This window comes from Lampetra fluviatilis, chromosome 28 (genome assembly GCF_964198595.1).
Source record: "Lampetra fluviatilis chromosome 28, kcLamFluv1.1, whole genome shotgun sequence".
Taxonomy (NCBI): Eukaryota; Metazoa; Chordata; class Hyperoartia; order Petromyzontiformes; family Petromyzontidae; genus Lampetra; species Lampetra fluviatilis.
In genome coordinates this window covers 9,067,500-9,084,242 of record NC_136302.1, presented here as the reverse complement: position 1 = coordinate 9,084,242, position 16,743 = coordinate 9,067,500, and the positions used below count along the sequence as shown (strand labels likewise).

The following is a 16,743-nucleotide window of genomic DNA, read 5'->3' as shown; positions in this document are numbered from 1 at the left end:
AAAGAAGTTTAACAAGCGTACAGACACGGAAGGGCGGCCCAAGTCCAAAAATCTACCCGCCCCTATTCTTGCTGCGAGGCCACTCCACCACCACACCGCCGCCAAATACCACCGTGACGTGTATGTCACCGGACCCTGCGTCGCTCTCCTCTCGCCCGAGACCTCCGTTGTTGCACGAAGACCATGAGCTCGAAGCGCTTCTCTCCGGTGCCTCGCCTCTCGTCACATCAACGAACCCGGAACACAGAGACCCACGTGCCATTCTCCCCGTATCTCATCGCACTCCGGCATCCTCTCGACTGCTTCCACATGTAGACGTGGACACGCATGTAGACACATGTAGACACACGTGTGCAAGGGTGGTCCCACCTTCCTGGCAGTGCACCCCGGCCCAGCCCGGGGTGCAGGCGCACCGCCCCGTGGCGACGTCACAGGCGGCGCCGTTGAGACAGCGGCACGTGAGGCCACAGCCCTTGCCGTGCCGGCCCTCGGGGCATCCTGCGGGCACAACGCACGCTCCACACTGGCTACCATCATAGCCAACTGGCTACCATCATAACACTCTGACTACCATCACAGCACATTCGCAGTCAGCAAGTGCCCCATGCTGGTGTTCGTCTGAGCCCAGAGTCATTGGCCACCTCGTGTGCGCTGTCGTAACCGTCCGCGTGCGTGTTGGTGCGCCGTGCCGGCCTTCATAGGCGGTACTCGTGAGCAGCACCCGTCGGTGAGTTCTCGTCTCCCCGTGCCAGAGGGCAGGGGGCTGCGTCCGCTCACTCTGGTTGCAGCTGGGACCGATCCAGCCGGCGGGGCAATGGCACAGCCCGGTCATGTGATCGCAGGGCGCTCCATTGTGGCACCGGCAGGACAGCTTGCAGTCCATGCCGTGAAATCCATCGGGGCAAGCTGCAACGACGCGACAACGCAACGGTGGAGACGCGACAGGGGAGATGCAGAAAGGAGAAGGAACAAGCGAGAAACGATACGAAACGGACAGGCGACGTTGCTCCCTCTCTTCTGCTGCCCCCATTGTCTGAAGTTTCCTTCCCTCGGCCGTTCGTGGTGTCCATTCCATGCCGTTGTTCGCGGTCAGCCTCAATACTGCCCTCCTCTTCCTCTGCTTATGACCGACTGCCTTTCTCTCTTGACATAAAATCCACCGATGGTGTGCGCACGGTGTCTTGAGATGCATTTGAATGTTGGCGCTACGTAAATCCAAATTGTATTTGATTAAAATACCAACGAAACAAACGACAAACAATCACACCATGTCACCGTAGTCTTTGTCAAGTCATGCCAACACAATTTAAGCCGATCGTTAATTGTATCAGAACGCGAGGGTACAGTAATTCTTAAACTCCACTCCAAGTGTTCCCATCACAGTGCGGCTTTCAATTGGTGCCGGCAATCGGCTGCGTTGCAAGGTTCGTGTGCTTACATATTTCACACGCGAGTGGAAAAAAGAACATCGGTGAACCGGGTAAGGGTGTCCGATGTGGGAGGTGCTTGCGTGGACTGGAGTTTGAGAAGCACCGTCGTAGCGACAAATGCTTTCACTGCTCATCAACTCAACGGGTTTGTTGTCTTTGTGATTTCGGGAAACGGTCGGTACGTTCCCAAAAGATGTTTCATCCTGGAACAAAGAAGAGTTGCGCCAAGTCCTAAAGTTTGGGTCACTTCAAACCCACGCACATTTCAGAATTAATCGCATCATAGCAAAATGGGCAATTATATCACGAGTGACTACATTTCAAAATAACTCAATCGGTTTGATTCAGTGCTTGCTTTTAATATCCTGTTTTAAATGCCTGGCACGGCGATTACTCTAAGCGCGTATTACTGCATGCTTGTGCGGGGTCACCCATCGTCTGGAAAGGCGTCTCGACTCCAGGTCACGTTTTTGGGATTTCTGTTCTCAAGTCGCGGCTGCAGTGTGAGCGTGTTTGCCACACAGGGAGTGTTCCCCAGTCTTAGCTCACACCCGGGGGGGGGGATGGGGGTAGCTCTGGTTAGCACGGTCGGCTACGTACGGTGCGAAAAAAGTTCAATATACGGTACATACATAGCTGGGGCAGTTTTTGCCCCAGGCCTCAGATGCAAGAGGCCTCATTAATGGCCAATGGGGCCCCATTGAGCATTTTTCACCGGGCCTCCAAGAACATTTCAGTGGCCTCGGGGACAGCATCTAGAATTGTAGCGAACTGACCCGGTATGTTATGATCCATAGATTCATCCATGATCATAGAATGGTCTCACACTAATGGTGCGCGCATGGAATTATGCGGGCAGGACTGGATAATTATTTACGATTCATATTCAGTATGTAATTTGGTCGAATAATGCCGACAGCTTCCCGAGGCAGTATGTTCTGTACGATGGCAATTATTTTTGTTTATCAATTTCTCGAATCATAAAAAAAAAAACTTGAGTTCATTGAAACGCACGGGGAGTGAATACGTGAATAGAGCGCACACGCCGCCGTCACTGTCGTGCGGGACTTTGCCTCGAGCAGTGGTTCTTAAACTTGACTGCAGCCTTGCATCCCTTTGGTATGCAATCGTTATATTTTTGTTATTTTAATAAATACATCGGTTTTATGAAACCAAGTAGTGCGTAATTTCTGTTTCGATGATTTACCTTCTCGAAAAAATATGTCCGTGTCTCGCAACCCCCAGACGGGACATATCGCACCCCCAGGTTAAGAACCACTGGCCTAGAGGCTGAAATGCCGAACGAGATTCTTCTAAATGAAACCGCGAAACTCACTGCGGGCACAGTGAGTCCCCATGAAGCCCGCAGCACAGGTGCAGGCGCCGCTGGCGTGGTCGCAGCCGGCACCGTTCTGGCACCGGCACTTGGACTGGCAGCCTTCGCCATACATCCCCGCTGGGCACCCTGCACGCACACACGCACACACAACACACACACCCCCACATGCACCCCCACATGCACGCACACATGCACGCACACATACACCCACACGCACAAAGATAAAGACAAAGATCCCCCGTAGAACCTTAACAGACTGTAGGGGCAAGTGCTGTTAGCGAGCACCTATGAAGGCCGAAACGGTACACGAGGGGGTGGGTGGCCAGCACCACGCCCGACCGCCTTTGTCTCCCTAGCGGCGATGTTTACACACCGCACCAGGTACTCATTTGATGCAGAGTCGACCTAGGGGAGGCCCAGGACCGGTTCAGATAATCGTCACTGGTGTTTGCCGTGAGCGGGAATCGAACCCGGGTCTCCAGGTTCGTAGTGCAGCGCGCTAACCACTACACTACCGCTCCCCTGTACACACACGCACACACACGCACACACACAAAGATCCCCCCAAATAGCTTTAACAGACTGTCCGGGCAAGTGTGGTTAGCGAGCACCTATGAAGGTCGGCACAGCACGCGAGGGGGGTAGGTGACCAGCACCGCGCCCGGGCCGTCTTTGCGTTCCCCAGTGCTGATGCTTACACACCGCAGCGAGTGTGAATCTTAAGGCTGAGTCGACCTAGTGTAGGCCCAGGACCGGTTCGGATATCCGTCACCGATATTGGCCGTGGGCGGGAATCGAACTCGGTCCGCCGAGTTGGTGGCGCAGTGCGCTAGCCACGACACCGCCGTTCTCGACGCACGGACAAACAGGCAGCGTAGGGGAACATACCACATTGGACATTGCACATTGGCTCTACATTCCAGAATTGGCAAATGTGTGCATTCATTGGCCTGAACGCAACATTATCGTCTAAGTAGCATGTAATGTAAATTACGTACTTATTGAAGTACGCAATTGAATGCATGTATTGTGAGTGTAAACAATCAATATCATGTATGAACAACAACAAAAAGAGGCTTTAACCATTATAGTTGCGAGTGAAATACGTCAACATTAGTGGAAACCATTTGCAGGGTCAATCTACGATGCGTTCTTCAATAATTTGTTTGTCAGAAGAAGAATTTGCGAGCGGGTCAGATCGCCCCTTGCGCTCTCTGCTCCGATGTCGTCTGCCCCGGCCGAGTCTCCCTTGAAAAGAAGCTTCTCGGCTCAACGGGTTTTACCCGGGTGGTGGGAAAAAACTTCTGATTCTGGCCACACGGACCGCGACCTGGGAGCCCGATCGCCACAGTCACAGCCGGAGTCGCCGTTGCGTGAGACGCCCCCCCACCCTTCTCGCTCACGCTGGTCGCAGTGCGTCCCCGTGTAGCCGGGCTCGCAGGCGCAGAGCCCCGTGACAGGATCGCAACTCCCCGTGCCGTTGCTGCAGTGGCACGGGTTCTTGCACGCGAGCCCCCAGCGGCCAGACTCGCACACTGAGAGAGAGAGAGAGAGATATTTGAGAGAGAGAGAGAGAGGAAAAGAGGGGACAAACTAAAACAACTTTTTTTTTAAGCTAAAACCACTTTTTTTTTTACCAGGTAAGGCCCACTGAGCTATGTGGCGACCTGGCCACAAACGATAGCCCAATGAAGTGGCTTATCGAGTGGAAATGTATAGCAGCCAAATTCTTTAAACGCACGTTTGGTAATGTGGAGGTAAAAAACTGGAGGGCCCAGACGAAAAAAATCCACGTGACCACGGGGAAATAGACAAGCAAACTCCAAATATACAGCAGCAGGCGTCAGGGTCGGAATCGAACCCACGTCCTCCTGTATACCAGGCGAGGTAGTTAACATATTCCTACCGCGGCACCCCATGAGGCTTGTTGGAACCCATGTACACGCAGCAGTGAGCATTGGTGACTATACTGCGCTGACGAGTCCTGACAAGGACGAAACCGGCCCACAGTTGCATGTCTCTGTATCGCTGTTCCCTTGTCAGTTGTGCTGCACTTTTATTTCTGCCACGTCTATGTTCCCCGCGTTAACCGACAACGCACTGGGAAAAGCAGCGAAGCATTGACAATCAACGCCAGTGGCCTGCACGGCGTGTGTAGGCCCTCATCATCCAGCAGTGGATAAACGAAAGGGCTGCACGTGACCGTGTGCAAGGGCGCATGGGCACCGCCACGGGTCTCCTTTTCAGGGGAGACGTGGCTGAAAGAAATCCACCGTGCAGAAAAGCAAAACAAATCGCCAAAAATGTTAACAAAACAATTTAGACGAGCAGGACTATCTGTGGGTGGGCGAGCAGGTGTGTCTGGGTGAGCGTGCGAGTAGTGGGTCAGCGTGTCAGTGAGCGAGCGCATGCGTGGGCAAACCACGTGGGCGTTCGAGCGGGTGATTTTATATGCAGGTAGAGCGGGCGGAGTGGGTGAGAGTGTGGGTGGGCGAATTGTCGATTGGATAGGCGTGTGAGTGGGCGAGTGGGGAGCAGCTGATTTGGGCGAGAGTGCGAGTGGGTGAGAGTGGGCGATTGCATCTATCTTCTTGGTTCTTTCGGTAAAGAATGGAAATAATAAAATAATAAAAATAAATAAAATAATAAAAATTTTACATAATAAAATAATTCTCACGACGTTTCGGCCACAACGCAAGTAGCCGTCCTCAGGTGGAGAACAGGTCTGTTGAGACTCTGTCTCTTTGGCAGCTTTCGTGACTGCAGGGATTCATCTTCTTGGTTCTTTCGGTAAAGTCACGTAGAATGAAAATAATAAAATGATAAAAATAAAACATAATAATATAATTTTCACGACGTTTCGGCCACAACGCAAGTAGCCGTCCTCAGGTGGAGAACAGGTCTGTTGAGACTCTGTCTCTTTGGCAGACCTGTTCTCCACCTGAGGTCGGCTACTTGCGTTGTGGCCGAAACGTCGTGAAAATTATATTATTATGTTTTATTTTTATCATTTTATTATTTTCATTCTACGTGACTTTACCGAAAGAACCAAGAAGATGAATCCCTGCAGTCACGAAAGCTTTAAATCGAGATTGCATCTATGTATGTTGAACTTCTTTCGCGCCGTACGTAGCCAACTGTGCTAATCGGAGGTGGGCGACAGTGCGAATGCGTTAAGAGCGTGACAGAGCGAGCGTGGCGATGAGCGCCACGGGCAGTCAATGACCGTGCGTACGCGTGCTACAGTCTTGTCCAGTCCAGCCGGCGGCGCATTCGCAGCGTCCCGTCGCGGGCTCGCACGCCGCGCCGTTCTGGCAGGAGCAGCGCTGCAGGCAGCCCGCCCCGTGGAAGCCGTGAGCGCACGCTGCCAGGGGAACACAGGGACGGGTATCGGCGATCAAACTCTTTTGTGCCTTTAGCATACTGTTTGGGGCACGCGCTGGCAGCGAGCGCCTACGAAAGCCGGCATGGTGCACGAGGGGGTGGGTGGCCAGCACCACACCCCGAGTGTGCGATGTTTACACACTGCAACAGGTACCAAGGGATGCCCAGGACGGGTTCAGACACTCGTCACTGGTGTTGACCGTGAGCAGCAATGGAACTGGGGTCACTACCGGGTTCGTAGCGCAGCTGCAGCACCTTCATTGACGTGAAGTATTCTCTCACATTTGTTTTAAAATAATACATTTTTTCCGACATTTTATTCCGTTTGTTTTTAATTGTACAGCGCCGCGAGACATTTGTTTCTGCGAATGGCACTATACAAAACAATACTAATAACAATACATTTTTGTATGATGACGTAACTGACGATACCATTCACTGCGTTATGGTTGAATCGTTGGATGGGACAACGCAACCGGTGCCCAACAACCGAGGGCGGCAGTGAGCCCAGCTTTACTTACGGGTTTGGCAGGAGGCCCCCGAGAACCCGGGCAGACAGGCGCACCTCCCCGTTGTTTTGTTGCACGCCCCGTTGTTTTGACACGCGGGGCAGATGCCCTTGCAGCCAACTCCCCAGAGGCCATCCGCGCAATCTGCGGCCACACGTCAACAGCAAAAGTAAAGACAGGTCCTACAGACGTTCATGACGGGGGCTCTACGACACGTTCGCCCACTATTGAGTCGTGACGTAGCCACCACGGTGGCACGTGGCGTAGCATCGACGAGGCTCCATTATTGCAACTCACTGCTCTACGGGACGTCTGGCAAAAAACATGACCAGGCTGCGGCGTGTAAGAAATTATTGGGCACGCTGTCGTGACGGGTACTGCGAGATCCGACCGTGTCTGTCCGGTGCTCGATGAGCTGCATTGGCTATCGGTTGCTGAATAAATGCAATATACGGTCGCACTCATTACGAACTAAGTGCTTGCAACAAATGAACCAGAATACATTGCTCATCTCGTCAGGGAGCATAAACCATCTCGCAAACTCCGGTCATCCTCACAGCAACGGCTTTTGGCAGGTCATCGAACAATGAAGGTCATTGCATCGCGTGCTTTCAGAAGCACTTCTAAAGCCACTGGAGCTATGCGCTTTTAAATCGAGATTGAAAACCAATTTCTTTAGAACTATTTTTGTGTTTAGTTTGTTGTCCTTCCCCTGCACCTCCGATTAGCACGGTTGTCTTACGCACGGTGCGAAAGAAGTTCAACATACATCCACATGAATAGCTCTGTGCGCTCACATGGTGTGGGGCAACCTGGCTCACGAATGGTCAAGGATATCGATGATAATAATAATGATTTCCATTTAAAGCTTTCGTGACTGCAGGGATTCATCTTCTTGGTTCTTTCGGTAAAGTCACGGAGAAGGGAAATAATAACATAATAAAAATATAACATAATAAAATACAATTCTCACGACGTTTCGGCCACAACGCAAGCAGCCGTCCTCAGGTGAAGAACAGGGCTGTCGGAAAGTCAGCGTCCGAATGAACACCACCCTGCATTTTCCATAATATGCTAAATTCCTCTGTTGATATGTAATATCCTTTGTCAAGGCGCTCTCCTCCTCTAACCCAGCTTAAATATACACTGCCAAGCTTGGTGGTGTTCATTCGGACGCTGTCTTTCCGACAGCCCTTTTCTTCACCTGAGGACGGCTGCTTGCTTGCGTTGTGGCCGAAACGTCGTGAGAATTGCATTTTATTATGTTTTATTTTTATTATTTTATTATTTCCCTTCTACGTGACTTTACCGAAAGAACCAAGAAGAAGAATAATGATGATGTCGACGACGACGATTCACAGGCCACCTCACCCTTCTCGCACGACATCCCCGTGTGTCCGGCAGGGCAGCTGCAGATTCCCGTGCGGCGATCGCAGGGCGCCCCGCCACAGTCGCACTCCCAGCGGCAGTTCGCTCCGTATTGGCCGGCAGCGCACTCTGCAAACGCAGCCGCGCGAGCACGCGCTCGCAAAAACCCAACGCACCGAGCTCACCGCGCGGGGAAACGGGGAAAAGGGAGGTCATCGCGCAGGGCAGTGAACTATTTATTGTATTTATCTTAGCAGGTAAGGCCCACCTGAGCTATGTAGATCTTGTTTAGAAGCGAACTAGACTGACGAATGATAGCTCAACGAAGTGGCCTACGGGTCGAGCGGAAATGAATAGCGGCAGCCACATACTCGAAACGCGTGACGTCGATTCTAAATGTGAAGGGAAAAACCAGAGTGCCAGGACAGCACTCCACGTGACCACGGGAAGAGAGAAAACACGCAAGCTCCAATTATACAGCAGCAGCAGGCGTCAGGGTCGGGATCGAACCCACGACCTCCTGCATACCAGGCGAGGTGGTTAAAATATCTTAGCTACCGTTGTGCCCACAACGGTGAAATCAATGATAGCCCCAACTGACTCCCCACTACCTCCTCTCCAGGAAGACGATATTTCTACCACGGCGAGTGCCGCCAACCAATAGCGTTGTTTGTACAACAGCGAGAAGGGGGATTTGGAAATGTCGGATGCTCGCCGACGCGTTTTCAGGTGTTGTTGCCGCGTGTTGTTCGGCACAACGTGTGAAGATTTTCTCCGCTTGGTGGGAGCTTCTTTGGGTCCGAAACGTCGGACATCGTGCCGAACAACGACGCAGAACAACCCTGAAAGGAACATCTCAGAGCTGTACAGCAAAGCCGCGAAAAGATGGTTTTGCATGAGGCGTCTCGTGTTACTAGTTCTTAAAATCGCGACACATTTACCTGGGCGCATTTGTAAGAAATGTACATTTTTTATAATCTTACATGTTGCCGCCTGTGACCACCGTATTTTATAAGCAATACGTTTTTTTCCAATTTTTATACTTTGTATTTAATGGCTGCACATAACCCTTGCAGCCAATAGCAGACGTTAAAGAGTTCAACACAACGTTTAAAATTATCTATTCTTTTGTCGAATCTTAACCCTGAATCGTGACAATTTATAAAAATACCAGGCCTGGGGTGAGAGGAATAAATCATTATGCCCCTAATTATTAATATCATTGCCAAATCTGTTGTAAATATGCTTTTGTTTGGTAACTCAAACTCTTATTTTTCAGCTCACTGCTGTGAAAAAAATGAAAGCCCTCCTTGCTTGGCTCGAGTTCAGTGGGGATCTTAAGAGGGCAGGAGAAACAGGGGTCAGGGATTTCATAGGGCTTAAGGGGGTCTCACCAATAACGCGAGAAATTATGACTGCAACGGTGCAAAACAAAAAAAAACATGGAATTAGCCCACCGCATCGCTTCCATCCAAACACCTGTGCAAAGTCGACAACGGGAAGTTACATTTTTTTCTCTCCTTTTTAAAATCCCCAACCACAACAAAGCAAACCCACTGTAGAACCCCCCCCTCCCCACCACCTTATTGAGGATTACAACCACGAGCAACCGATTTACTCACACCGTCACACCGTGGCCGCGTCGGCCAATTCAAACACCGGCTACACACCTGCGGACGGACCACCCGCACGCGTGCGTAACGGTGCGCACCTGCGGGAATCGCTCCTCCCCGGAGCCTCGCGGTGTTCCATTTCACGCGAGAATTCCACGCGCGCGCGCGGGCGTGCTAGAGGCTTACAGGGCTGCTATTGTACCGCGGAAATAAATACGGTGGGGGGGGGGGCGGTGGCAGAGGGTGGGGGGGGGGGGTTGGCTGCGACGCGCCGTGCTTAGCGATCGACGCAAAGCCACCACTCTCATGCGCAGCCGTTCGCAACCGATATTCTCATTCACAGGTGGTTTCTTTTTGGGTCAGATCGTGTCAATTCGGGTCCCGTAAGGCCCTCCCCTCCACCAAACCTGACGCGGACAAACGAATGAAGTCGTCACGCGGGGCCAAATGTGCCGATTGATTTCGGTTTGTGATTGAGCGAAGCCGCTCGCGTTGTTGGAAAGCGAGCAGATTTTTCGCTGGAGACTACGTCCAGTACGATCGGGAGTTCACGAGAGCTCCGACGGTGCAATTTCCAGCGCAACGTGGTATAGCAATGTGTCAAAATTAACGCTCGTTTTTCAATGCGAAAAAACTAAATCAATCGGCACATTTGCATCCACCTCCCCACGCGACAACTTCATTGGTTTATCCTCGTCGCGTCCGGTGGAGGAGGGCTACTCCGGCGCCCCGAATTGACATCGAATCGGGGACCCCCGAAAGACATCGAGCACGAGGCACTCCACTCCCCGTCGGACGGGGGGGGGGGGGGGTGGGGGAAACACCGACCCTCCTGGCAGCTGGCGCCGTGGAAGCCCGCGGGGCACTGGCGCCTGCAAGCGCCGCTCGCCGAGTCGCAGGGCACGTCCGCGGGGCAGTTGCACTTCTGCTTGCAGCCAGCGCCGAAGTAGCCCGGCTCGCAGCCTGCGCCCCACCGAGAAGCAAGGGAGGGAGGGCGGGATCGCTCGCACGTCCGTATCGATTGTGTGTTGAACTTCTTTCGCGCCGTACGGAGCCAACCGTGAGTGGGTGAGTGAGTGAGTGGGTCATTGAGTGGGTCAGTGTATGTATTGTATGTCGAACTTCTTTCGCACCATACGTAGCCAACCGTGGGTGAGTGAGTTGGTCATTGAGTGGGTCAGTGTATGTATTGTATGTTGAACTTCTTTCGCACCATACGTAGCCAACCGTGGGTGGGTGAGTGAGTCGGTCATTGAGTGGGTCAGTGTATGTATTGTGTGTTGAACTTCTTTCGCACCGTACGGAGCCAACCGTGAGTGGGTGAGTGAGTCGGTCATTGAGTGGGTCAGTGTATGTATTGTGTGTTGAACTTATTTTGCACCGTACGTAGCCAACCGTGGGTGGGTGAGTGAGTGGGTCATTGAGTGGGTCAGTGTATGTATTGTGTGTTGAACTTCTTTCGCACCGTACGTAGCCAACCGTGGGTGGGTGAGTGAGTGGGTCATTGAGTGGGTCAGTGTATGTATTGTGTGTTGAACTTCTTTCGCACCGTACGTAGCCAACCGTGGGTGGGTGAGTGAGTGGGTCATTGAGTGGGTCAGTGTATGTATTGTGTGTTGAACTTCTTTCGCACCGTACGTAGCCAGCCATGGGTGGGTGAGTGAGTGGGTCATTGAGTGGGTCAGTGTATGTATTGTGTGTTGAACTTCTTTCACACCGTACGGAGACAACCGTGAGTGGGTGAGTGAGTTGGTCAGTGTACGTGTTGTATGTTGAACGTATTTCGCACCGTGCTTAGCCGAACCGTTGTGGAGGTGAAACGAATTAACCAAGAGAGCATTTGGTGTAGCCATGTGTGTCTCTGCCGGGGAGGGGACCCACCGTGCTGGCACGCCTTGCCGTGGTGTCCCGGTCTGCAGGTGCAGCTGCCGAGCTTGGCGTCACAGTAGAGGCTGTTTTCGCGCACGCATTGGCACTCCTCCGAGCAGCCCGGCCCGAACGCCCAGCGGGGGCAGACTGTCACAAAACAAAGGCAAAAAAAGTCCCCCTCCACCCCCATATATGATCCTTATAGCGGTACCCCGGGGTACCAAGTAATACACAATGGCCGAGGCAATTAAATATGTTATTTCTGGGACACTATTTTTCTCCAGGGGTGTACTTCACTCCGCGACTGGGGTACCAATCAATCCGAAGTCGGTGCTACTCCGCGATGTCGAAACGCAGCGAGGACGATTGCGCTGAAACCCTGAACGCTCGTACGCACCGTAGTGGTGCATCGTGCACAGCTCGTCCAGACGATTGCTGCATCGCCGACCATCAACAGACTAAAAATGACTGCATGAGGGACATTATGCGAGAGCCGGGGTACTATGGTACCCCGGGGTGCCGCCATAATGTTCATATAGCCCGGGCAGACTGCTGGGGCAAGTGCTTTTAGCGAGCACCGATGAAGGCTGGCACGGTACACGAGACGGTGGGTGCCCAGCCCGACCGCCTTTGTCTCCCCAGTGGCGATGTTTACTACACACCGCACCAGGTACTCATTTGAGGCTGAGTCGACCTAGGGAAGGCCCAGGACCGGTTCAGATAATCGTCACTGGTGTTGGCCGTGAGCGTGAAATCGAACCCGGGTCACCGCGTCTGAAGCGCAGCGCGCTAACCACTGCACTACGTGTCATTCCCTTGAATCGCAAAACAAAGGCAAAGATTTCGATTTAAAGCTTTCGTGACTGCAGGGATTCATCTTCTTGGTTCTTTCGGTAAAGTCACGTAGAATGGAAATAATTGGAGAGTATATTTAGTATACTGATGATACTATGTAGTTTATACTTTAGTTGTTTCCGTTGTGGTTTAGTTACTGCAGCTACATACTATTAACATTCCTCCCTTTATTAATGTTACCCCTATCCCCCTCCCTTTGCTGCTGCTAATCCTGCATAATGCACGGGCATAATGACTTTAAACCACCCGCCAAACCTCCTACGAATTTCACAAGTAGTACTAATCGCATATCTGCATTTCCCATAAATATGCTAAATTCCTCTTGATATGCAATTTTTTTGGTCAAGGCGCTCTTCCCCCCCTCCATCCCAGCTTAAATAGTCGCTCCAAGCCTGGGGTGTGTCATTCAGACTCTGTCTTCTCGACAGACCTGTTCTCCACCTGAGGACGGCTGCTTGTGTTGTGGCCGAAACGTCGTGAGAATTATTTAATGTTTTATTTGTATTATTTTATTATTTCCATTCTACGTGACTTTACCGAAAGAACCAAGAAGAAGGCAGATTCCCCATATAGCCTTTAACAGACTCAATAACACGCACACAGACACACCCACACACAAGGGTTTAGTGGGGTGGCGGGGGGGGGCTCGTAATGGCGAGCGGCGAAGTGAAGGACGAACCCAAGTGGCAGAAACGGCCGTACAGCCCCGGGTCGCACAGACACGCGCCGTAGGTGCGGTGGCAGCGCCCGTTGTTGGCACAGTTGCACCTGCGGTTGCAAGTCCTTCCATAGAATCCCTTGGGGCAGCCTGCAGGTCAACGTCAAGATCAACAGGTCGCTCATGGTGAATGCCATCGATGCCACGACACCTCAACATTGCTTCCTTCCTTCCACCACAGTTGTAATGTTACCACCCGGCATTGGAATATCGCTGCCGTATAACGCCAACTTTTGAAGTTAGCTCTTCCCCTTTGCCGCAAAACGCCCGGCTGCCCGGCCAATGCCAGTCTCGGCAACCAACCCTCTCCCACCCTCCACTCCTGCCCCACCAATCGCACTGTCTTGCCACATTCTGTCACCCTGCTCACCCCATCCTTCCATGACATTCCTCGCAATATTCGCATGCACCTGAATTCACAAGGCCAGGTGTGGATTTTTCTCCGCGTCCTCCGGTTTTCACCTCCGCATTTAGAATCAACGTGCGTTTGGAGAATTTGGCTTCTGTGAATCTCCACGTGATCGGCCACCTCGTTGGGCTATCATTTGTGATTGCCAGGTCGCTTCTGACCAAATAACTACAAAGCTCAGCGGGCCTTACCTGGCAAAATAGAAGTAGTTTAGTTTTTAGTTCAATACGTTCCTTCGGAGTGGGCAGGTAGGGACGTGGTTGGACAGCGCATTCGTGCACGACAGACAAATATTCAAGTTCAAGTTCATTTATTAGGTATAGCCCTGTGAGCCATTCGGCTCTTGAATCGGGTGCAACCGCAACAAACAAGAAAACATCTGAAAAAGTGAATATGTGACTGAGTGCAAACAGAAAATCCAAGAAAAGACAGCAAAATATTGCAGAAAAAACACCGTACACCAACGCTGTGTGCAAAAATCCCAGTGGGATGCAAGTCAAACAACAACAACAACCACAAGACAACTTAGATTAAGGCCATCAGTCTTACTCCGTACTACAACAAACAAACAAACATGGCTAAACCAATAAACTTTTCGAAATCACCAAAATAAAGCCATGAAAGCAATGAAACATTGATCATAGGAACTGTGACGGAATTTTCCCAATAAATGACATAAACAACATGTACTACCAAAAACCCTGCAGCCATAGCTGGCTGCATGAGTCACTCCACAACAGCAGGAGCATCAATCAGAGTATTATAATTTTTCAATGCACCTTTAAGATCAGCACACTAAATCAAAACAGAGGTCATATGCACGACAGACAGACAAATAATCCCTGGTGGGCAGTGTGGAACCTGTTGTTCCTACCTAGATAAAGCAAGGCATATAGGAACGTTCGGTTGTGTTCCTGCAAGGGGTGTTTAAGGTAACAAATGCTCTTACCGTCCTCGCAGCGATCTCCCATCACCCCGGGTGGACAGTGACATCTTCCGGTGATGGCGTCACACACTCCTTCGTTCCGACACTCGCACGGGCTGTTGCAGCTCTTCCCGTAGAAGCCTTGGGGACATGCTGTGTGGGGCGGAGCGGGGGGGGGGGGGAGATGTGAGACACGCGCCCGTGCTGCCGTGAGATAAGAAGGACACGCGACGCGGCAGGCAACGTGGGATCTGAGCTCCTGTTATGTACGCGTGTTCAACTTCTTTCGCACCGTACGTAGCCAACCGTGCTGATCGGAGGTGCGGGGGGGGAAGGATAACAAACTGAACACATCATGACGTTGGATGTAAATCTCCCAAGGAACGTGCATCGTGAACAGCTCGTGAGTCTTCCCTGGGCGCTCCGGTTTCCTCCCACACTCCCACACGTGTAATAAATATTCATCATTAATTGGTTGAAAACATGTTATAATAAAAAAAAAACAACGCAGGACCCTCCTGAAAAGAAAAAGAGTCTTACCACCCAGTGGGTTTCCCCCCCCCCTGGATAAATAGGACATTTATTATTTAAGTACATTTATTTATTGTATCCAGTTTTGAATTGTTTTTGCTTTACATTTTAGGAATGTCCCCCCCCCCCGTCGCCACCCCTGGGAGGTTGCTAGATCTGCCTGTGGGTTATTTTATGTTTACATGTGAAATGATGTGATGGCGCTTTGGGTGGCAGATCTGCGCCAGAGAGATGGCCACGTGTTCAACGAAAATAATAAATTGACTTGACTTTGGATCTACTCAAAGTATCTGACTGTAACACAATTCTCGAGAAGGTCATAGAGGTAAGTCCAGTGCTGCTGAAAGTCCTCTCTGGGGTGCCAGTGTTGAGATGTTAACTACCTCGTAGGTTCGATCCCGACCCTGACGCCTGCTGTATATTTGGAGTGTGCATGTTTTCCCCGTGGTCGCGTGGATTTTTTTCTCAGGTTCCTCCGTTTTTTCACCCTCCACATTTAGAAACGCGCGTTCAGAGTATTTGTCTGCTGTGAATTGCCAGACGGTGATAAGCCACTCCATTGAGCTATCATTTACGCTAGCCAGGTCGATTTTGAACAACAGTGGGCCTTACACCTAGTAAAGTAAGACGTAGTTAAATGGTTGGTGTGTGTGTGGGGAGCAGTAGTGTAGTGGTTAGGGCGCTGAGCTATGAACCCGGCTACCCGAGTTCCATTTCCGCTCATGGCCAACACCGGTGATGATTATTTGAACCGATCCTGGGCCCTCCCCTAGGTCGACTCAGCCTCAAACAATGACCCGGTGCGATGTGTAAACATCGGCCGGGCGTAGTGCTGGCCACCCACCCCCTCGTATACCGTTCCAGCCTTCGTAGGTGCTTGCGAAGTCTGTTGAAGGCTATACGGGGTGGGGTGGGGTGAGGGGGGAGGTCTCTGCCTGTCTGTGCGTGCGTGATGCCGTACTCTCATTGCAGAGCAGCCCGGTCCACCCCGCCGGGCAGTCGCACCCGTCGGCCCCGTCCGCGCACGCGGCGCCGTTGGTGCAGTCGGCGCACGACAGCGAGCAGTCGGCGCCGAAAGAGCCGCCCAGGCAGACTGCCGCACGACACGAGACGAGACGCGGGGTTTAGCACCGACGATGGGACGAGTACGCGACTTCCCGCGCGCTCTCGGGATTATGAAAAGCTCTCCCGCCCTCCTCATCCTTACCCTGCCCGCAAAGAGTTCGGGGAGCACCTTTACATTGTTGGGGCGTCGTAGAGGCCGGAGGAGTGCGCGAGTGAGAGGCGCGTCGTCAACGAAATAAAGCCAAAAAAAACTTTCGAAGAAGCAGTGCCGGTTTAAGCTAGTGCGGAGCCTGTAGCATATGTTATAAAGGGGCCGTTAAAGTAAAAAAAAACACGTAAATATTCAAACATTTTTTTACTTGCATAGTAATGTTGCATAGTAATGTCATTGTATTTTTTCATTTGCTATACAGCCAGATAATACGACTAATCACCAACCCGAAACACCCAATCGTTCATTAAAGTTGAAGGCAGTATAGTACTATAGTAATAGAGCAAGTGCAGAGTCACTGAACCGGAATTGATAGCTTGAAAGCATTTAGCGCGGGGGCCCTCGAAAGTGCGGGGCCCGTAACATATGTAGCTACTTTTGCTGAGATAATCCGGCACTGCGAAGAAGTGAACGTTGTCGCGTATTATCACATTGCGCTGTTCTACAGCGTATGGGTAAAGTTGCAATTTGCTTGCTCACTCTCGCCCCTTCCACTCGAGTGAGGCCCAAAGGGCCA

The 16,743-nt window shown here is 51.6% G+C and overlaps 1 protein-coding gene across 3 annotated transcripts in view; it reads right to left on the bottom strand.

Moving 5' to 3' along the window:
- The window catches only part of LOC144942746 (uncharacterized), a 109,334-nt gene that overhangs the window by 19,214 nt on the left and 73,377 nt on the right, over positions 1 to 16,743 (bottom strand). For 2 of the 3 annotated variants that reach the window (XM_078869622.1, XM_078869624.1), the window contains 12 exons: positions 15,912 to 16,043; positions 14,444 to 14,572; positions 13,047 to 13,175; positions 11,525 to 11,659; positions 10,472 to 10,606; positions 8,034 to 8,159; positions 6,675 to 6,806; positions 5,996 to 6,133; positions 4,173 to 4,304; positions 2,767 to 2,895; positions 778 to 906; positions 370 to 498 (listed from right to left, as the gene is read on the bottom strand). In XM_078869622.1, the coding sequence (XP_078725748.1) occupies positions 370 to 498; positions 778 to 906; positions 2,767 to 2,895; positions 4,173 to 4,304; positions 5,996 to 6,133; positions 6,675 to 6,806; positions 8,034 to 8,159; positions 10,472 to 10,606; positions 11,525 to 11,659; positions 13,047 to 13,175; positions 14,444 to 14,572; positions 15,912 to 16,043 (1,575 nt within the window). The remainder of the gene's footprint in view (positions 1 to 369; positions 499 to 777; positions 907 to 2,766; positions 2,896 to 4,172; positions 4,305 to 5,995; positions 6,134 to 6,674; positions 6,807 to 8,033; positions 8,160 to 10,471; positions 10,607 to 11,524; positions 11,660 to 13,046; positions 13,176 to 14,443; positions 14,573 to 15,911; positions 16,044 to 16,743) is intronic. The other variant, XM_078869623.1, reaches the window with a different exon arrangement.